Source organism: Odontesthes bonariensis, chromosome 24 (assembly GCF_027942865.1).
Source record: "Odontesthes bonariensis isolate fOdoBon6 chromosome 24, fOdoBon6.hap1, whole genome shotgun sequence".
NCBI classification, from domain to species: Eukaryota; Metazoa; Chordata; class Actinopteri; order Atheriniformes; family Atherinopsidae; genus Odontesthes; species Odontesthes bonariensis.
The window spans coordinates 17,608,086-17,630,976 of NC_134529.1; the positions used below are offsets into that span (position 1 = coordinate 17,608,086).

Here is a 22,891-nt window from a genome sequence, read left to right on the forward strand (position 1 = left end):
CGATAAAAAAAAAATGAAGGCCCTCTGCACAGTGTCAGAAATCGGATGGACGGTTGCCTCATTCCAGCTCGCAAAACGACGAGGCCGAGCTCGATGCCTTCATCCCCTCCACGATTGCAGTGACATTGGTGCAGTCGCAGCAATGATTAAGGTGGACATGCCGTACAGTGTAGCAATCAGCCGTGACAGGCAAGTATTAGCCTCTAGCTATCAGAATTGCTCAGCCAGCGAGCACCACAGGGCTCGTATTCACGCAGAGGAGATCAGAGGGAGCATGGATGAATGGAAACTGTAATGCAATGTTCAGCCTATTACAGAGACAGTGAGCGGTGCAGAGTGGGTGGAAAGGGGGAAGTGGGGAGAATGAAAGAGGGATTGAGATATAGGGGACATGTCTGATGGTGGCGGATCAGACGTGATAATGAAGTTGGGTCACTCTTTGGGCAAGAGGTTCGTGTAAAACACTAATGGAGAGGAGATTACTAAAAGCAGTTTTTGTTGTGGCCGAGAGTAAGAATAGTGTCAACTTAATTGCAACAGATCAACAAGCGTAATCAAGTTGAATAGAGTGGAGTGTGACAGCAGATTTGAATTGGAGAGATAAGTCGGGTGGTGTTTTTTCTTAGATAAGAGGGTCCCGCAGAGAAGAAAAGAAAGCTCTTTTCTTACCATTTTACATCAGAGGGGGAGACGGAGGGGGCGGACTGCCTTCCCCAGCATGTGTCCCCGCTCTGAAAGAACTGATAGAGTAAAAAACAGAGACCGAGCGTGGGCCTGTGGCTTTGGCATGGGCCCAAACATAGTTAAAAAGAGATTAATCAGCAAAGGGTCACATTCTCACAGAGAGAGGCTGAACAGACCGGGGCAGAACGGAGGCAGAGCCTGCATCATTTAAAGGCCACAACCGAGCAGCAACACGAGGACATCTTGGCAGAGGCTTGTGTGAGCTGCCCACCCACCCTTCCCCAAAAATATCGCTCCTAATGATATCTAATCTGGTGGCATGTTCAATCTCAATACGGCTTCCAAAACCGCAGCAAACTGAGACGGTTTGAGGTTAATTATTTGTGGGCTTGTGTACATGTGCAGCAATATTCCAACAATTCTAAATAAGACAGCTTTGTGGCTGTGGTGTTGACATGAGTTGTAGATAAGAAATCCTAATTATATTCCTGTGTTAAAGAGCATATTCTGATTAGTGTGTCACGCCCCCACACTGTGTCCCACCAGACCCACCCAAATGAAGTATCACACAGATTTTTGCTCCTCCGCCCCAAAAGTGCGTTTTCTTTTTTACCCCCAGTTACTGTTCTGCATCGGTTCGGCTGCTGTTGCCAGATGTTGTGACAGAAAGAAGTAATGTAGGTGGGGGAAAAAATGTCCAAAACAAGCAACTGGGTTCTTAAAACTGAAGAAGACCAAAGTTGCTGATGATCAACTGATCTGGCAGCTGCGAGTACAAAGGCATGCTGTGTGTCCTGCGAGATGCTGTCAAACTCCAACAGGACTTAATATTGTGATTAAGGTATATACACGTCCACATAAATCAACATCCTCCGCGCCGCTTAATGAGATTAGTTCTCACTCTGATCGTGACCTTATTCCATTTAAGGCAATCAGAAGTTACTCGCTCGATGACAGCGTGACTCGCAATGTATGAAGAAATGATTCAATTTGCGGCGCTAATCTCACTATATTGTATTTAAAATGATTGATCTTGTTGAGCAAAAGCAACAAAAGGGGAAAAGTATCTGCGGCTGAACTTGTTCTACCGCCACAGTGGTATTTCATTGGTGGAAGAGCAGAACTAATGCCTGACACAACCGGCAAGCATACACTTTTCTTATTTTTTAGCTTATGACAAGTGTTAATCTGCGTTCTCTGAAGCCTCGAAGGCTGTCGTTAAAGTCTTAACTGACTGATTCGTTCTTTCATGTCACGATTTTAAGCTTTCAGTGAATTCGTTCCCCACCTGCCGTTAGATCACTGTGTTAAAAAAAAGAAGTCACGGTAAAGGAAAGGCAGTCGGGAGGGAAGCGAGGTGAAGAAGAAAGGATGACTGGTCTCATCAGTAGCTTTTTTAAAGAATGCTCTGAAATTTGTACGGCATTTTGGAGGGAGTTTGAAGGACTATATGTGTGTGTGTTTGAGCGGGAGATGGATGCAGACAGAAAGAAGTGTTGGTTAGTCTGTCCTCCGGGTCAAAAAGTCACCGTGGCAGGAAGCGATCGTTCGAAGCCCCGAGTCAGACAAAATTTAGTGAAAGCATGTCAGACAGGTCAAAGGTATAACTCATATTACTGCAACAGTTAGGTCTTTATGAAACAATCTGTATTTACTTTTATTTATCCAATATATTGTTATACAGACCTTTTCAAAGGCAGCTGCATAAATTCAGTTAGCAAAGTGCTCCTGGTTTCCTGAAAAGAAAACGAAGAATAAACATGCAATAGATAATGATAAAGTGCGCTAATCGGATCTTTAGAAGACAATTCCAGAGTTTGAGTAATTTTTCTGGTCCTGCACAGAAGTTACAGAGGTCGTTCACACAAAGGTCAGCTCTGAGGGGATTTTTTTCTTCTCTTTTATGTGCTGCGTTTGCCCGGCCATTAAAATACTCGCCAAGCTTACCAAAGCCTAGCCAGTTTTCGCCGCGATCTTTGACCCGAACCCCGAGACACAGAAAAAAAACACAAGTTTACGGATGTTTTGTTCTCAGACGTTTCCTGTTTTTTTGTTGTCGGAGACCGAGAAACTTGAGACCTGTGGCTAAAAATGATCATTTGAGATGCATTTAGAACGATGGAGATGGAGGGATGGGAGATCAGGTCGGTCAAACAGGAGGAGGGGCTCCTTCCTGCTTCCTGGTCAGAGGTCACAGGTCACCGGTCTGGCTTTATCTGATGCCAGACGCATAAATAATCCGTCTGGTCATGTCGTCTGGCTACGTGAGAGGAGCTGGCCATTGCGTCACATTGCTCATAAGTGGACTTTGACAGCAGTGCGTCCTTGAGGAGATTGAGGAAACCGCACAATGTTCTAAAAATGAGGACATCTCGCCATATTCCCCAGGGGAATGTCTAATTTTAGAGTACGGGGTTAAGGATCGAGAAAAGGCTGCTATGAGTTTGTGACGAGCGCTTGTTGCAGAAGATTCTGCTCTGTGGTCCTGGTCGGTGCCTTTGTTTGATTTGCGGCTAATCTGTACAACATGTCTTTGGTCGACAACTTGTTTTTTGCTGTAAGCTGTCGGATGAGAGTGACATTTTGACAGTTGACTGACGGATCCCAAAGCTGCCGTTCTGTCCCCATCATGTATCGCCGGCCTCTGTGAGTTCTTTGCTGCCAAAGTAACACCACTGCCGCTGGGTGGTCTGCGCAGTTTCACCACAGGTCTTTCCTCATCCTTTTTTTTTTTTTTTCTCCCACCTCGGCTCAACCCAAAGACTTTTTCCCTCTCTTCTCTCTTCCCTTCACTCGGTAAAACGTAACTCCTGTCACTTGCACTTGTGTGACCCGCCCACTCTTTGTCTCCCTTGCGCGCACACACACACACACACACACACACACCGTCAGCGGCCCACTCATACATTCACACAGACAGGCCGCTCGCGCCTGACTGCTTTAATCGCTGAATAGGGGAGTTTAGCAGTTGACAATAGTAGTTATGAGCTGACCCATTATTCTCTCGCACACACAGGGACAGAGAGAAACACTAGATACTTGAAGTCTGTTTTTTTTTTTTTTTTTTTTTTTTTTTTTTTTTTTTTTTTTTTTTTGTGCATCAACAGGTTTTTGTTTTTTTTCTAAAGATCCGTGATGTTAGGAAACTCTTTAAAAGTAAAGTGGGGGAAAAAGAAGTACTCAGTCGGTGGGATATTCTTATTGGTTTAAACTTAAAGGGACACTATGTAATAAATTAAGTCATTTATTAGCTCAAATCAACATATTCATTCATAAGTTAGTTCTCATTGGTGTAAAATGATCTCTGTCAAAAATCTCACTTATCCTCCTGAGTGAAGAATAACTTGTCTGTATCTACATAGAGCAGGTAAGCTCTATGGAGGCTGCCATGTTCTTCCGGTCTATGAAAAATGACGAAGTGCCGAGAGGGACATAAAGCACTTCGAATCGCGATTTCCCCACCAGGCCTACAAGCAGAAATGACGTCATTGTGACGTCATTTCCGCCAAATGGCTTATTACAGCCGCTAATGCTAAATAGATTTTATTCCTTGGCACATATGTCTTTGTGTTCATTAGCTTTCTTTTTGTAAGTGCATCATCTTCTTCTTTTTATTATTATTCCTATGCTCCCCTGGATATCTTCTTTTTGGCGTTATGCTCACATTTGTAAACTGTTATTTTGTTGATTTACTAATAAAGTTTAAAAAAAAAAAAAAAAATGCTAAATAGATTTTATCTCGTAAATGATCCCATTAATAATGCATTGATTGTTACCAAACTTCTGCCGTAGTACACATAGGCTCTTAGCTCACAAAACGAGGCATTAGAAAGTTTGTAAGTTTACCGGGAGTTTATTTACCGCTGCTAATGCTCCTATTGCTAACACAGGCTAATGCTAACGCTGCGTCAACGTCACTTCCGGTAACTCCCGGAATATGACTAATTGCATTGCTTGCACACCAAAGGAGATGTTATGTTATCTGACATGTTATCTGTCATCTGTATTCATAGTGTTGTTGTATGTGTGTTATATAATCCTTTGTACTGTGTGTCTTGATTTCTTTTTGTTTGTATGGACCTTGAGTCTGAAGCTATAGCTTCTTGAATCTTGACACATTCCGCTTGCCGTAGTTCAAGAAGTTGCAGCGCACATTTGAAAACGTGAGGCGCTAGAGAGCAAATTCATTCATCTTTGCAAAATAAAATTGCACCACTAGATGGGGGAAGAAATGACATAGTGTCCCTTTAATGCCAAAAATAAAATATTCATAGTTTCTGTTTTATTAAATACATGTATATGCTGCTTGTGTTTGCTTTTATGTTGCTGTAAATGGAATTTGAAGTATTTTGGTCCTTGGTTTGACTAAAATTGGGTAATTTCTGATTTTTAAAAAAAATAAATAAAAGGAGTAGATTTGATTTGCATTTTTTTCTAGATTCTCCATTAACATTCAATCTGAAAATGATTAACGTACTATATAGATATATGACAGCCGTGCACTGTGATAAACCTTAGGTACTGAGTGTGTTTTATAGTGCTGAGTAGCAAGGAACTGAGAGTCAGTGCTGTCGGAGAGTCGAGTTTTGCAGCAGAGTAGTAGTTATGAGTTGACAATAATGACACAGAACAAAAGTGATGACACGGTGCTGGTCAGTAAAGAATCACTTTAAAGATTAATTTAACCTTAAAGAAGCCTAAAATGAAAGCAAAGGAGGCTTGTGTTACTGTGGGTGTTGGTTAGTTTAACGGCAGTGAAGGGTCGAAATCAGGTGTAGATTGAAGCAGGGACGGAGAGCTAGAGGAGAGGAGACTGGATAGACTGGCAGGCAGACTGACAGACACACCAACATACACAGGGATTATCCTTTGTGTAATCCTCAGTTTGAGGGTCAGAGTGCTGTGTAAAGGGACAGGCATGGGCCGAATTTTCACACCGCCTGTGTGTGTGGGAGTGTGAGGATGTACGTTTGTGTTTGACACCACAAACCCATATGGCCGCCATTTCTGAGAATATTTGTCCACATGTTTCAGTGTATGTTGACATGCATCTGCCTCTGTACGTGTGGCATCATTTTATGGTTATGCATGTGTGACTGCGTGCCAGATGGACAGAACGTACAGGCAAACAGCTCAGATTAGGATTCTGCACTGTGTTTGTGTGTGGGGTTACTTCCAAACCGGGGCTCTGTGACTGTCGGGCTGCTGGCCCGCGGTGCAACATTTTGGAAAGCCTTTTTTTTTTTTTTTTTTTTTTTTTGCTACGTTTTGGATGTGATCTGCAGGATTTTATTTATTTATTTTTTTTTTTTTATTCATTCGATTCGGCTGTTTGAAGCTGCCAATAGTTTTTCCACTTCTTTGTTTGTTGGATGCCATTGCGCTCGGCGTACACCAGCTGTCTGAAATAACTTTGAAGCTCCACTGAAACACTGCAATTGTTTATGAACGCCCAGCTGGATGACAAAAGAATGGCGGAGGGCAACAAACAGAAAGCAAACAGTGCAGCTTTGGGTGATGAGGTGGTTGTTTTGCATCTCTGTAAACAAAAATGAAGTGCTGATTCCGGCTGAAATCTTTGAACTTCTCAGTTTTTGGATCGCAAAATTTAATGGTAGCATGATCAGAAAGATAAAACTGGGGACTTTTCTGTGAATTGTATGTACTTGATGGATTTGTTTACATTTTTATTTAAGCCTTTAAGGCGCAGACTAAATTTGAATAATATGGTGCGTTAATGGGGAAGATGTGTTGTTTTTTTTTTTGAGTAAAATATTGCGTGAGAGCACACTTCATTGCTTTCCACTGACTGCGTGTTGTCTCCTTTAAAAAAAAACAAAAAAAACTGAAAACTCAGCCACGTGGTGGGATTAACTTCTGGTGGGTAAAGATGCCAGATATGAGTTTTCATGAGCTGCCTGCCTGTAAAACTGACGTGAACAGCGGATATTTCAAGATTCAGATTTTTATGCTTGAAGCTACCGCATTTCCGCCACTTGAGTCGTCCCCTTACCGTACAGTCGGCACCATCCTCAGGTTGAATCTGAGGAGGGAGGGTGGATGCGGAAGAGCTTAAATATGATATCATTGCAGCACATCTTCAGTTTGAGAGGTGTTGTGTTTCTGCGTTTGTCTGACTTGAGGTAGACGCCCACTTTTAAGGATAAAAAGCTGGACTTGGATTGAAGGTTATCTATACTCACAACCATTGTTTTTTTTGGTCTTTTTGCTGCTTAGATTTTCCCACTTTCATTCAATGCTATTAATCTGTATTGGGTAATATCTATAGATGAAGAGACGGAGATATTAATAAAGAATAAAAGCGCATATATGTGTAATATTTGCTGTTATTTGTTGTTAACCATTGGCCCAATAAAAGGTTTATCTGTTGGCTCCCCTGTTTCATTTTGAAGTGGGCTGAAGGAGTGCAGTGTTTATAGTCCTCTCCCCCCCCCCCCCCCCCCCCCCCCCCCCCGCCGGTCGGAGTATCAAATAACATATGTATACACTGGGACTAAAGCAGCCTGACGGAAGTTGCTTGTTAGTTTACGAGCTAATGCTTCTTACTGCAGCTAACTCAATGTTTGGATTGACATGAGAATTACACTGAATGGACAGAAAGAAGTACGTACACACATAGCAGTGTCATCAGTATCACCGTGGCAGCACAGTCAGTGTTTAGGGAGACGTATAGATAAAGATGTGTAAAGCAAGCACACTTTTCTCTGGGGGGTGTTGCATCAGGGCAGAGGGGAGGAGGGAGTGAAAAGCCTCTGTTGCAGTTCTGGTCGGTGCAGCGGTGAATATTTCCTGTGAATCTTATGTGGTTAGAAGTGGGTTTAGACACGGTAATAATCTCTATTGTCATCAATGCACTCGTCCACTAATCTGTATTTTTTGCCTGTGGTAATCTCTCGTCTCCATGGGGATTTACTGTTGTAGTCCATGAATGCCTTCACCATGGAAACCAGTTCCTCCCCTCGTGTTCCCCTCTATAACCCACAGAACAGAGGTGTGTATATATGTTTCTGTTTTAGACCGGGAGTTGTCATACCTGCTTTCATGACAGGAAAACAAGAAGGTGTGAAAAACATTAAATGCAGCAGGTTAACTTTTCTTCGTCTTTGTATCCTTTTTTTTTCTCCTTTTTTTTTCTTTTCTTTTATCTCTTGGCCACAGGCCAAACTAGGGCGCTGTTATGGCAGCCCCAACACCCAGTAGGACGGCAATAAAGTTGCAAGTGGAAGAACCGCCGTATGCCGTTAAATGTGCCTTCAAGATGGCGTTTTAGTCGTAAAAAACGACTACTCCCAAAATGCGGAAGGGAGGAATGTGGTCAGTAATAGCCTATATGAAACATACCATCCCAGCCATAGGAATTTTAAGACGGAGGAGAAACGTGTGATGGGTGGAGCTTTTTCTCTGGCTTAGTATTGTGATGCATCTTGCAGGATAATGAATGGAAATACTAGATTTAAAAACCCTTTTTGGATGTACCATTTGCTTTAACTAATAAATGTTCCCAAAGGTTGTGGATCGGTTCAAAGTGGCGAGGTTTTCACACCAGCTTTCCTTGCAAGTTGTGTTCTCCTTAATGCATCCGTCTTCCTCTCCTCTCCTCTCTTCCTCTCTCTCTCACCACTGCTCTCCTCTCACGCTCCCACCCTCCCTCCCAAGTCCCCCTCTCATTTTCTGCCCTCGTTTCTCCGAACGACTGTCCCAGGGGAAGAAGAGCTCTGTGGGTGAGAGGAGAGGATGGAGGAGAGAAAATGGCAATGACAGTTTGTAGGGCAGGCGCTCGCTGAAAGGTGGGAAGGCAAACGGGACGATATAGGCAAAAAGAAGGAAAAGCAAGTGTGGAAAGGGGAAGAGGAAAAGGAAAGGAGAAAATAGAGCAACAGAAACGCCAGTAGGTAAGGCCATGAGTTCATCAGTCCATTTAACCACTCATTCATCCAGTCGTTCGAAAGACAAAAACTAACAGGTGGAGAATGTATAGATTTACTGTTTGTTGGAGTGCAGCAGTGAGGCTGGCTGCAGTAAAACTAAATCAGTGTCACACCACATCATAAAAAGTCAATTTTTCATCTTTGGTAATTATAGCTTTAACGACATTCATTAACGTTATACACATCCAGTTAGCCGGTTAATGTTGGGTGAAACGGCAAGTTTATGGGTGAGCGATGCAAAGGGCAGAGTAAAGCTGAGACAGCGACGAAGTGCGTACACAAACACGAAACCAGAGTTTTACTTTGAATCTGCATGATTTTTTTTATGCCTGTCAGCTCACCAACTGACTGTGAAATGGCTGAACGAAACACCCGAGTGGAGCCGCACATTCTGAGTGAAGAAGAAGCAACAAAACACACGTTTGACCTCATTTGGGTGAAACCTTTGTCATAGTTGTTGCTCAGGAAAGAAGAAGAAGAAGTTGTTGTTTTTTTCTGACATGAACTCCTCGGTGTTCTTGTGTGAATATTTGAAGATGGACTGTAATGCTATGATATAGTTCATATCGTGCTGTGGGAAGAAGAGGGAAAGAGGAGGGGCTTAGATGGAGATAATGCAGAATGGTTGGGGGTTAGGGGTTGGAATGGGGCCTGGGAAGAGAGGAGAGACACGAGGACACAGATTCACTGAAAAAGAGAAAGAGGCACCCTGGGATGGAGAGCAGAAGAGAGAGGGAGTGAGAGGAAGGGGGACGTTTAGAGAGCAGTAGAACAAGGTTGCCCGTGTTAAACAGTTGTGGAGAAGCAACGGGAGTTGAGAGCAGGCCTAAGTCGCCGTGACGAGGCTCCACTCCGATGCCAGATCACAGAAACATGCTGCAAGCTCGTCCTTTGAGAAGCACGGCGTCTCTTAGGAGGAGGAAGTGCAGTTGGAAGGTAGTAACAGATCTGTTTTGATGACCCTACACCAGGGTCAGGTGAACAAAGGAGCACTATACTAAGAAGATGTTTTTCAAATGTTATTCGGGAACAGAAAAATAACTCAATAACGCCACCTGTGTCTCTAATGTTTGATGTATCATATGACTGGGAGTCCCACTTCTCTCTAAAGTGTATTGCCTCCCTGACATTTGCACACACCTCTCTATCCATCTTTCCTCCTCCCGGCCCTGCCTCATTAGCCGATCATGCGTAAGAAGACCTGTTCTATTTTTACTCCCACCCCCTCCCTACTCACCACTGCTGCTCTGTGGATGTTTGTGTGTGTCCTTGCGTATTGAAGGTGGCTGCGCAGAAATGAGAACGTCGGGAGAACTGTTGAGACGGTCAGAAAACAAGATGCACACGATGTGATGAATAATAAAATCAGAGCTGCGCGGCAACACAAACCTCGTCTGGGGGACGGAGGTTTGAAAAAAGGCAGGGAAAGATTCAGACCAGTCCAACAGACAGCCTGTGACAATGACTTAGTTGAATATGATTCATGTTTATCCCTCAGCCTGCAGCTGCTTGTGTACAAACAGACACACCAGACTCCCTTAGAGGGTAGATTTCCACACTCCGTGACCTTAACTTCCCCTTAAGGCTGATGTCACAGTCGCAGAGTGTTATCAGCAAAATGGATGTCACGCTCAGTAAAAGTGTCTGATTTGAAAGGAGGTGTGTGTGGACAGTGCTGCCAAAGATATTTGGGTTGAAGAGTGTGTGTGTGTGTGTGTGTGTGTGTGTGTGTGTGTGTGTGTGTGTGTGTGTGTGTGTGTGTGTGTGTGTGTGTGTGTGTGTGTGTGTGTGTGTGTGTGTGTGTGTGTGTGTGCTGACCACAGCTGCAGGGTAAAACCAGTGACTCAGATTTGAAGAATTGAGTTGTTGGTCCTCTTTCTGTGCGTTTGTGTGACTGCTTGTAACCAGCTGTGGAGCTGGCGTCCCACATGAAACTCCTTGTGAGGCATAGAGACATCCTAAACTATTGTGTTTTTATGTACTTGTGTAAAAAGGAAGCGGGGAGCTCATGTCTCAAGCATCTATGAGCTCATTCTCTTGTAGCTGAGGGCCATAGAACCAGAATCAGTGAACTTGTATAACCCTGATATTTTGGATTTAGGTGTTCCTCTGACATATTGACTTTCATTTGCTGCTTTGTTTCTCTGTCTTGCTCCCATTTCAGAGGAAGCACTTATCCTTCTCAAAACAAAAGAAGGATAAATGCATTTTCTTCCCTTTTGTAATCGACAAAGCATCATTCAAGATACAGATATTGCAGAATTAAATAGTTTTTTTTTTTTTTTCTTTTTCTGGCATTTGTTCTTCGATGACGAAACAAGCCAAAAAATAAGCCATTCATAGAACACATTTCTCGTATGAATGGAGACAAAATATCGCCTCTAATTCATTCTGTCAATCCCTCCTCCATCACCCTCCCCGTCGCTCTGCAGGTTGACCCGTCACCATGACAACAGAAGCGGGCTCTGAGACGGAGGTGAAGGAGAAAGCGGAGGAGTCGGCTGCTCAGCCGGACCAATCAGAGAACGCCACGCAAGAAACCGAGGAAGTATCAAACACTGCGGAAGAGGAGAAGGGAAAGGGGAAGGAGAAGGAAAAAGAGGGCAAGGAGAGCAAAGGAATATCTCGATACCTGCCGACATGGCTTAAGAAGCAGAAGTCTCAAAGCCAGGTAAAGTATATTCATATTGTTATCCTGCCGTGACCTAATTTGATTTGTTTCAGCAATAAATGTTTTAAGTCGCTGTAAAAACAGGGTGATGAGCATCTATGCCACGTTTTAAGCTCTTATTTTTCTCTCTCTCTGAACCATTAAGACCTCCCCAACAAAGGAGGCCCCGCCCACAGAGGAATCTGTCGGCAAGGTGACTCCAGAAGAGGGGGAGCCTGCCCCAGAAGTGAACGGTCACGCAGAGGAAGTGGAGGAGAAGGAGGAAGTCAAGTCTGAGCAAGTGAAGGAGAAAGAGGCAGAATCTCATTCCAGCACCAGTGCAGACACTGAGGTACCGGCCAGATTTAGTGCAGCTGTTTGATTATACCACAGTTTAGGCTCGCTGTTATAATGGCGGCACTCAAAAATTGAACGGCTGAAGCTGCCTGACAGTGGGCACCAACGCATAAAGATGAAACCACGAAACCCTGAAAAGCACCAGGCCAACGTTTGTAATCGTCTTTCACAGCTGAAACCTTGGATCATTTCTGATGTCATCATTTACATCACATACTCAGATAGGTGAAAAACATTCAATCAACAGACATTGTTTTTACTACACATAGGGCGAAAAGTTGCGACACACGATTTCCCCTTGAAAACTTCTCTTTTTAGCCCAAAGGGAATCAAAGTAAGACGCACACGGAGCCATTTTCCCCTCACGCACACACATGAACTCCATCCAGTGATCACATAAAGCCACCCAGGCCCACCCAGTGACATCAACATTTCAGTGATCAGGCCAAAAGAAACGCCTGCATTTTCTTAGAGCCATTTCAGACCAGAAGGGGAATTACACAAGAAGAGAGAAAACTGTGATGTTCCCCCTCAGTTAGGACAAAAAGTCGGGGTTCGCACATGCTGATGAAGAAACTAGAATGTCTTCAGTAAGATTGGAAGCTTGGAATCAGCAGCCACGGTGAGCAGGTCTGTTTCTCTTCTTTTTTTTTTTTTTTTTTTTTTTACTCGCAGCCGGCGAAGGAAGAGAACGTGGAAGAGAGCGCAGAGAAGAGCCCGGAAGAGACCAAGGAGACGACAGAGGGAGAAGGAGCAAAGGAGGAGAAGAAGGAGCAGGAAGGACAGGTGACGGCTGAAGGGGAGGGAGGAGAAGGCCAGACCTCCATTTTCCAGTCTCCTCTTCGTTTGGTGAGAAAAACCAAGATGAAGGTGGTGGTGTGTCGCGTCGCCCTCCTGGACGGGACTGACTTCACCTGTGAGGTGGAGGTAAGACAGCCATCAAAACCGGACACTTTGCCCGTTTCTCAGGTGAAATCAGGCGTTTTTTCCTGCTCACTGATGGAAAGGATTGACACGTCGCACTTCTTATGTTCTTCTGTCTGTCAGATTGGCCACACGTGATTGCCATTGTGCCAGTGATGTAATCACTAATAGGATCAGATCCGGTGTGTGTCTGTGTGTGTCTAAGCTCGGAGGCATTTAACTTTCTGACTCAAAGCGCAGTAATGGTGGAAGCACCTGCTCACATAGTTCGGGGCTTGGTTTAGGGGATAAACGTAGTGCAAATCAGAGCACGCTGCAGGGGCTCGTCTGGTGACTAGAACACACACACACAGAAGATTAAGGGGGTCTCTACAGATTACTTTTCTGCATCTGTTGTTTCACAACAGGCACGTGTCCTAGACCCCCTACACACACAAATGCTCCCAGACCAACAGTTAAAACATCATACGTTCTTCAAGCCAGTGTTCCTTTAGCAGTCTCGTAACCATCCATGTCTGTTTTTTCCTCTTTACTACCATAGATGATGCTTAGAAGCTTGTTTCCCGAGTTGCATGATGCATTTTTAGCCCTGCCACCCCTCACATTCCCACACTGCCTCCCATCCAGTGGGAATCTGCCTACAGTAAGCAGCATGCGAGTCCACTGGAGCTCTTAGCACTGCCATCTCTGGTTCAAGGGTCCTCAAATAGATTGCGGCCCATTTCCCAAGCCAAGATTTCGACATTAGGTTTTTTCGAATTTTTGAGCTGGCAAATTAAATGTGGCGAACCTGCTCCCTGGTCTGCAGAATGCCAACGCCCAGCAGTCTGCCTGTGAGAGTCTACGGTCGTTTGAACAGTAGCTGCTTTGTGTGACAACAGATAACGCTGATACTGCAACTAACTGCTATTGTCCTATAATGCATACACTCACACACACATACACGCACACACACACACACTTATCCATCTGTCCCTCCCTCCACACACTGGCATAGTTAGGATCGCGAGAGGGAGAGATGCACAATGCATTCCAGAGATTAAATTTTCTGTTTTGCCCAGCAGGCCTCCGACACACACAATACCCCACACACACACACACACACACACACACACACACACACACACACACACTCGCTCTCCCTCTCCTCTAACTCCCTGTCCACTGTCCCATCATCCATTTGTCCTATCTATTAACCCCTGGCATTAGATCTATTCCCGGTTCATAACTTAATTCCAATTTTATTGCTCGTGCTGCTCTTTGATTGAAAACTGCAGGCAGACGTTTGCTGGCTCTCCTGTGGCTTTCAGAAGGGAGTCTTGGTGTCACATGCTCCTAATGCTGTTTCTAAGAACTTCATTAGAATTGGTTTCAGTAGGATTTTAGTGTTACACGGCTTAAAGGATAAGACCGGTTTTTTGACATTGGGCCCTTGATTTCACATTATAACATGATGTTCTACTCACCCCTGCTTGTTGTTGGTCATTTGGAGCTGTTCCGAAGATATTCGAGAGGCGTCTGGCTGCTCTCTTGAGATATTCGGCCATGAAACGGTTTCCTATGGGCAAGTTTATACAGGCACAAACTATGCTGTTTATAATTTATTAATTACTCTACACTAGGACTGATAACGTGGAGGTGCGTCGCTTACTTAAAAAAATCCGGGTTACTGTAATTTTGAATTTTTGTCGTAAAGTGGGTGTTACTGACGTCATCGTCGTGCTACTACCACAGACAGCCCACAGACCTGCTGCCTATTTATTCATTCGGCTAAAATTCAAAATTAGTAACCCGGATTTTTTTAAGTAAGCGACGCACCTCCACGTTATCAGTGCTAGTGTACAGTAATTAATAAATTATAAACAGCATAGTTTGTGTCTGTATAAACTTGCCCATAGGAAACCGTTTCATGGCCGAATATCTCAAGAGAGCAGCCAGACGCCTTGCGAATATCTTCGGAACAGCTCCAAATGACCAACAACAAGCAGGGGTGAGTAGAACATCATGTTATAATGTGAAATCAAGGGCCCAATGTCAAAAAACCGGTCTTATCCTTTAAGTAGCATTTCATAGAGCTTCATTGGGTTTCAGATTGCACAGCTTTTCACATTTTTGAAAGACAAAGCAGACAGGCACTTTAATTATTTTATATCCCTTCCTTTTTATCTTTTAAGTGACTATACACCTTGGCTTTTTGTGTTGATTAAGCCTGTCCTAGTATGGCAACCCGCAGCCTCTCGCACCATAGTGTGATGCAAAGTGACACTTTAGCACTACAGATCTGTCCCCAGAAGTTAGACATTGGAGCCCAGGTTGCGCCTTGCTTGGAGGCACACAGGCCTTGAGGTGGAAACTCTGAAAGGTCGTATTTTCCCATTCACTGGCTGTTCAGCTACATCGTGACCGCGTATATGGGGCGCCTGAGACTGACCAAGTATTGGAAAATACCGCAGATGTTTTCAGCTGTCCCAGGACAAGAAGAAAAATGCATTCTTTCATCCCCTTCCTTCCACCCCGCTCTCTGCCCTGTCTGCAAGCCTGTCTGAGCAATGTCACTGTCTGTGCACTCACAGCGTTACACTGAGAAGAAATGAGCATTATGAAATTACTTCATTCTTTCTCATCGCTTTTCCCTTCCTTCCACCCTCTTCCTCCTGACCTTCTGTCTGTTTAAAGGTTGCTGTTGTGTGCATGGATGAGTGCTAAATGTCATTGTCATAGTTGTGTCTGGAGGATTTTATGGCTATGGCTTGTATCAGGCTTATGAAGGAATGTGTTGCCCAGAGACGGATGGAGAAATTGAGCGAGAGAGCAGTGGATAATGAAACCGATAAAGATCCACTGGCATAGTTTTCTTTAGGCATTTAATGTCACGCATGAATGTGTTTTCTCACCTTTTAAGATGACTCTTTGAATATTGTGCATTTTAGATCAATCATAAACACATTTTTATTGTCTGTCCTGCTAAATATAGACTTCTGCTTTATTGTGTCTCTCTGCAGAAACGCGCTAAGGGTCAATTCTTGTTCTTTAAAGTGTGCGAGCACCTTAATCTGCTGGAGAAAGACTACTTTGGTCTGTCATACAAGGACACCCACGAACAGAAGGTATGTATCCGTTCACACATAAAGTGGATGTAACATGTGCGGTATCAGTCACTGAGACTAACTGTCCCCTCGCTCTGTGTCTCTCCTCTCATGACACTCCAGTGTTGGTTGGATCCCACAAAGGAAATTAAGAGACAAATTCGCAGTGAGTTTTACCTTTCAAGTTGTATTCTCCTTTCTTTTGTGTGTGCTGTTTTCAAGCAGCCGTTTCTAGACTATGAATAAAATATGAATATTGAAATGATAAACGAAGACCGGTGACCTCGATGCAAACCGCTTCAGAATTGATCAAAGAGACCAGAGACATTTGAAACCAAATGACAGCAGTCTGGCAGCGAGGAAGAGGTGATCAGGTTGGGGATCGCTCTGCTCCATTATTTATCCGCCTCTTTGTTAACCGTTGTTAATTTGTAAATTGGAGACGAGGTGTGGCGTCTGATCTTTTGTTGGCCGACACAGCCACCGAGGGTGTGGCGTGGTGCTACCAAGTCCAGAAAGCTGGACGGTATTTAGACGCACACGACGTGGCTCAAACTGTGAAAAATGGGCCTAATTTGTGAAAGTGTGTGTGTGTGTGTGTGTGTGTGTGTGTGTGTGTGTGTGTGTTTGTACGTGAGCGTAAGCATCGCAGACTGCGTCGCATGCCAGTCTTGTTGTGGCCACTTTACCTTGAGCGCCTGTGGTTCGCGGATAAGTGCTGTGCATCTGGCTGCCTGTGTACGTTTGTGCACATATTTCTGTGTGTGTGAATGTTTACAGAGTGAGGGAAATTGCACCGTGTGGGCTGACGCTCATTTGAGTGCACGCAGGGTGCCTTTGTATGCGTGTTTACGGAGCACCGTGCAAATGACAGGGTTGACACAAGTCTCCTCTAAACTGCCATCAGTCTGCAATCAGCCATCAGGACACTTTACTACGCTGTGGGCTGGGAGCTGGGAGCTGTTTATTTTGGGGTCCTTGAATTATTTTGAAGAGATCAAAACTGCTACCTGTGAGTTACTCCAACGCCCTGTAATTTAAAGTAGGGGTGAAATAAAGCCGTTGATGGATTAACACAACAACCAGGCACAGGTTTGCTCTGCAGGCTTTGTTGGGCTTTGGGCGGAGAGTTCAGATCAGAGTTCCATGTCACAGTTAACATCTGCACGATGTGTTGCCCACAATGAAGATCATTACAACGTAAGCTGTGTGGTCAGCCTGCTTTTAGTGTCTCCAGCTTCCTGGTATAATGGTGGGATAGAGAAACAAGAGGATTAAGAGATCAAACAAAGTCTTATCAGGACATAGATAATGGAACGAGGCAGAGGCTGATAACAGTAATAGAAAATGTTGATAAAGTGCCTATAAGTTAGATGCTGAGGATATCCCCTAAGAAAAGGGGTGGAAAAACCAGAAAAGATAGCGGTGCAGAATCGGGTAACAGAGAGTTGATTTAAAAACCAAACATCCACCAAAAAAATGAACAAATGGAAATTATGCAAAGAAGCCGTCGGGCTGTAAGCCTAAAGAGAGATACTGATAGATAACAGCAGCGAGATTTTGTCTCACTTTTTACGTCGGACTGAATGTGACCAGAGTCAGAAGTCTGCATTTATTCCAGCCTGTAGACCTCAAGTGTGCGTGTGGCTGCTGTTAATGTTTGACAGCAGCACTCAGGTTCTCTCCGTCATCAAGCTTCTGGGTGCCTCACCGGGCAGGGTCATTTACAAGCATTAAGTTTGCTCCGACGGGGAGAACAAAACACAGGTTTAGGTTGTTCTCGATGACACTCGGGTAGCTTTGGAAGAACTGAACTGAAATCTCTTCTTTTGCCTTGAAACTTTAACAAAAAAAATCAGCGCAAATCTTTTGATCCAGTTGCATATTTTCAGTTCATTTCAGCTGGATGTTGAGTTTCTTTTCCAGCTCAGGCCCTGCATCTGCGTGTGTGTGTGTGTATGTGTGTGTGTGTGAGGATCTGTGCGCACGGATGACCTCGGAGGAGGAAATGGTTGCGTTGTGATGTCAGGTTTTCTCGGATTGAATTTTTCCAGATGACGTGACCTCCATCTTTTATCGAGCGCGTGTAGAGTTGTGTGAGTGTTGTTGGGTGGAGCGAGAGGAGCAGAAAGGGTAAAGAGGCACGACAACACAGACTTGTGTTGGAATCGGATCAGAAAGTCCGAGCTAAATGAAGGCCGTGTGATGACGGGGTGAGGAAGACGATAGCGGTGATGTTGCTGGTGAAAACCCCGTCTTTGTTTCTGAGGAAGAGTACAGCGAGGTATTTGGCAAAGCTCAAGTGAGTTTGCACACAACCGGATCTGCTTTTTTTTTTTTTTTTTTTTTGCGTGCGCACATGCTTACAGGCTTTGTGCTGTCAAATACCAGCTCTGCATTATATTTCCTTACATGCATCCACTTCTCTCAGTGCATCTCAAACCGACACACAGATTGGTGTGACGAGCCGGTGCAGACTCATCACAACTACCTGTTCCTTCTTCTCTTCAGGTAACAACTGGCAGTTTGCATTCAATGTCAAGTTCTACCCTCCTGACCCCTCACTGCTCACCGAGGACATTACAAGGTGCACACACACACAAATACACACGCACATCAGGTTGTAGCTGTGTTTACTTCAACCTACAATTATTATTATTATTATTTGAAATTCTTTAAGGCCGATCAAAAGCAACATTGACAATTTATTACTTTTCAACTTTACATCAAACCATGAGCCAGCCAATGCCCACTTGCTCCTCCAGCAGACTTGGAGTGACATCAGCGTTTATTAAAAGGACCAGTGTCTTGCCACCCCACAAGTAATAGTCAAATATTCACTTGTCTTTCCATCCTGTTTTTGGTTGCCACTAACCGGAATACCAAAAACCAATAACCTTGGAGGGAGTGTAAGGCTCCACAAAGCTGTGGGGAAGTGCGCAGTTGGCGATAATGCTCAGAGGGTTTGTTAACTGTGTGCTCCCTCCTTGTTACACATGAGAATTTGGCCATATGTTAATATGAGAGTTGTGGTTAGTGCCACGTGGAACTGAAGTTACTGCCCTACAGTGGCATTGTCTGCATCATTCACTCATTTGTGTGTATACATATGCACACACACGCACACAGAGGCATGCTAAAAGCACATGGCATTTAGGGTGAGCTTTATGTCTGATGGAGTGAACGACTCTGCAGCTAAAGGTTAAATCGGGACGAGGACAAACGAAAATCAACAACTAAGCTGTCACAAAAAGGGCTAATTCTTCTCATGCAACATAAAGAAAGTGTTTACATATGTAAACTTAACTTCTAACGTCTTCATTTGAGTCGCCATGTTAGTTGCCAGCGCAGTCTCCCCGCTGTTTTCCACGTAGTTAGCCACAGACTGTGCTCTAATGCTTATTCATTAGATAGTTTTCTTTCTCTAATTATTCATATCAAAATGCCGACCTGCTGCCCTTTCCAGAGGTAATATATTGGCCTCCATGTCTTTTCGGTAGCCAGAATGATCTAGTAAGCAGCACCCTTAGGTGTTAAAGGCGCTCAGACGGATGCTTCAGTCAAATGAGAAATTCAGCCACAAAGTGTCCCTGCAGACGGCTGAGCTTAACCCTCTAACCGCCAAAGTCGCAGAATTGCGACATGACGTCACCATAAACAAAACAGTCTGCAGATAAAATAAACGGGCTTTAAGGTGTTCAGTCCTCCTACCACTAGTTGGCAAACATGTTACCCTTTCAAACAAGACCAAGCTCACGTCATTTTGTAGTCATTTTGTAGTTCACAGTGTTTTTATAAGGCAGTGCAAAAAAGCCGCGCTAGCTCAGACACGGAAGCAGTTATTCAGAGCTTTTCTGTAGAGACGTGCGAGTCGAATTTTTATTGTCAGCGAACTATTAGTGAGTTTTTAACACCATGGCTTGTAAGAAGTTGAACCGTGCGGAAGTATTGAGCATGCTATTTGCCGACTCCGAAGGAGAGTTTTTACCTCGTGAGGAGGAGGATCGGACGAGCGCTCATGCTTCCCACGGTGAAACTTCCGAAGGCAATGGTGCCGGCATGCGAAGCGAGGCTGTTCTCCAAGCACACACACACACACTCCAACTCATTCGGTGCCGTTATCCAACCTCAATGGAGTGGGTGGTAGTGGGGAACGCGGTCGCAGTGTCCGTAGAGGTGTTGGTCGAGGAATCAGGGGTGGGAGAAGTGGGTCTGGTATCTTTAGCATACGCTCTCTCCATCCAGCCCCCGGTGCCGCGGCGCGCCTATCCGCCAGCGCAATGATCCTGACATTTTACCACTTGTTTTATTATTGTATTCCTCATTCCTGATCATTATGAATAAGGTTGAACAGGTTAAAAAAAAAAAAAAATCAATTCAATGTCTTCCACTTCTTGCATGTGTTTTCCTACTCTATGGTAGCCTAATGATGACAGTATTTTACCACTTTCTCCTGTTTTATTGTTGGTTTCCTCCTTATGAATTATGGTAAAAGACAGAAAAATGAAAATAAGTTCAAACATCAAGTCAATATCCACCATTTCCTGAAAAAATATAGGCAACTTTTCGCATGTTTTCCTACTATATGGTAATGATGATATAGTAATATTTTACTACATTATTCTGTTTTATTGTTGCTTTCCTGTTCCCTGATCATTATAGATGATGATAAATAGACAAAAAGAAAAAAAAGTTTTAAAAAAACAAGTTCATAATCACTCAATTCCAATATTTCCTGAACATAATGAGATTCAAAATGGCTGCCACCTGATGACGTCATAATATGCAAATTAGATCAATAATTTCATACCCCACATAAACTATGGATCATGGGCAACATTTTTCTAATGTACAGTAGGCATCTATCTTTAACCCCCTTTCAGCCACCAGCTTTGGAAATATTAATGTCAAAATCCAGTATTTTCAAAAAACAATCTTGGCGCCTAAAGGGTTAAATCCACGCAACTCCTAGATAATTAACAGCAGCAAACGTAGACGTCACATTTGGGTATGTCAGAGTGAGTGTACGGCTATACCTATAACATGCTGCACCAACGCTGTAATTAAGGTGCAGTTCAAACCTTTCCCAAAAAAAGACATTTAACCCATGCAAGCAGACTTCACAAGAACAGAGGCAGCTTTATTTATTTACAAAAAACAATGGATATCCTTCCGGTTCAAAGAAAAGCAAAGAAGAAGATTTTTCATTGTTTTGCGTCAACTTAACTTCAACCACAACTAAGTCCCTTGTTTCCCCCTAAATATCGTTTGTAGGTACCTTTTGTGTCTGCAGCTGCGTGATGATGTGGCCTCTGGGAGACTGCCTTGCTCATTTGTCACTCACGCCCTGCTGGGCTCGTACACACTGCAGGTACATCACTCACGTACTTCCACTGGTTTTTATCAATTTGCTGTCCTGTGCACTTATGAGGTCCGCAGGTGGGTAAGCGTGCGACTTTCGTCTCGCTGTTTTTCACTGCTTTGCAGTCGGAAGTTGGCGACTACGAGCCTGACATTCCTCGCCCTCTGGACTTGGTCGGCCAGCTGACTTTTGCGCCCAGTCAGAACAAGGAGATGGAGGAGAAGATCCTTGAACTGCACAAGTCCCACAGGTCAGAAATTAAAGAGTCGTGATGTCAAAAGCACACAGAGAGGTTTTGTCGTCATCGTCTGTGAGTTTTTACTTGTCATAAAATATGTATATATTTTATATAAAAAAAGATGTCTCACACTTATTGATATCTCATGATTGTTTTGCCTTTTTTTTTTTTCATTTTATAGGGGAATGACCCCTGCACAGGCCGACACCCAGTTTCTAGAAAATGCCAAGAAACTGTCCATGTATGGGGTAGACCTGCACCATGCAAAGGTATGAATGAATAAAGGAATCAGTCCTCTCTCCATGTGGGGATCAGCACAGTTCCTTTGATGCGGGGTAAAGCGGGCCGATGTGTCTGCACGTTATATCTGCGTGTGTCAGCTGTGCAAACACTCAGGGAGACCATTGCCATGGGAACAGCCACTCTCTCTCTCTCTCTCTCTCTCTCTCTCTCTTTCTCTTTCTCTCTCACAGGGATAGCAGGTCATCGGCAGACCGCTCGCATGTTTTCATGTTCTTGTGTCTGTGTGCGAGACAGAAAAAGATAGAGGGGAAAATATGCATGAGAGAATGGGAGTCTGAAAATAGAAAGAGGATGTGAGATTGAGAAGGAGAAAGAAATGGGGGGGGGTAAAGATAAGGTTTGAAGGAGATGAGAGTAGACCCTTGGACGATATGGAGAAAGAAAAGTCCCCTTTAAGGGAATGCTCCACTTCTGTGTAGCAGAGAGGGCACTTTAAATGCTCATCTTTTTTTTTTTTTAAACTGCGTACTAATGCTGTGGGAATTCAAGGAGTTGATCTATTTCTATCTGTTCTATTGGCATGTCGTGTAATTTTGATCACCCACAAAGAAGAGCACCTGTTGTGAAGAAATAGAATTATATGATTGGCGGCTCCATCCATTACTCCTCGACTCGATGTAATTTATGTGGGTGTCACATTCTTTTTAACATCATCACACCGGGACACAGCTCATAATGGAAAACATCCACCATTTTACTTTGATCAGCATTATAAGATAGCAAAGCATCTCTATTCTGTTATGAGAATAAGAGTTGGCATAGTTTGGCGCTGAGATAATAATAATAAAAAAAGCATGTTTAGACACGACTAGCGCATTAAATGAAGAATTAAGCATAAAGATAAGCCACCTTTGTGCCTCAATCTTAAGTTGCTGGCAAAAAAATGCAAGATGAGCTCATATTTTTCATGAAATGGCAAAAAAAATGTTTCACTCCCAAGATGTGATACGTTTTATGTGTTCTATTGTGAATGAGATATCGGTTCGTGAGATTTTTTTTTTTTTTTTTTTTTTTTTTTTTGGAATTGTTGTTTGATCACATTGTAACTTGAACGATGACAGAGAAACTTGCCCACAGAGCAGCTGGAACTGCTTGATAGAGATCAGTCAGATGGAATTTAGAGTCGAAAAAGGGCATTTCTCAATCAAAGTGGCTGTTTTGCAATTCGTGGGAAGGTGATATTAGCTAGAATCCCTCTTTGCAATATTTTCACTGTACAGGAACTGGTTCTTCCAGGAATATAAGATGCTGAAGAATGAGAAGCTTTTCTATCATATAAAGTTTCTGCAGAAAAGCAAACGAACATGATATCTGTTGCCATCTTCTAGTTGTGCTACT

At 43.7% G+C, this 22,891-nt stretch overlaps 1 protein-coding gene across 15 annotated transcripts in view; it reads left to right on the forward strand.

Annotated features, from left to right (window-relative positions):
- epb41l2 (erythrocyte membrane protein band 4.1 like 2) overlaps window positions 1-22,891 on the forward strand; it is a 45,211-nt gene that overhangs the window by 2,919 nt on the left and 19,401 nt on the right. For 14 of the 15 annotated variants that reach the window (XM_075458927.1, XM_075458917.1, XM_075458922.1 and 11 more), the window contains exons 2-10: window positions 11,066-11,304; window positions 11,450-11,635; window positions 12,316-12,567; window positions 15,567-15,671; window positions 15,774-15,816; window positions 18,162-18,237; window positions 20,925-21,021; window positions 21,138-21,262; window positions 21,432-21,519. In XM_075458927.1, coding sequence (XP_075315042.1) covers window positions 11,080-11,304; window positions 11,450-11,635; window positions 12,316-12,567; window positions 15,567-15,671; window positions 15,774-15,816; window positions 18,162-18,237; window positions 20,925-21,021; window positions 21,138-21,262; window positions 21,432-21,519 — 1,197 coding nt within the window. In that variant the 5' untranslated portion in view covers window positions 11,066-11,079. Of the gene's footprint in view, window positions 1-8,401; window positions 8,598-11,065; window positions 11,305-11,449; window positions 11,636-12,315; window positions 12,568-15,566; window positions 15,672-15,773; window positions 15,817-18,161; window positions 18,238-20,924; window positions 21,022-21,137; window positions 21,263-21,431; window positions 21,520-22,891 lie in introns of those variants that run through there. The other variant, XM_075458918.1, reaches the window with a different exon arrangement.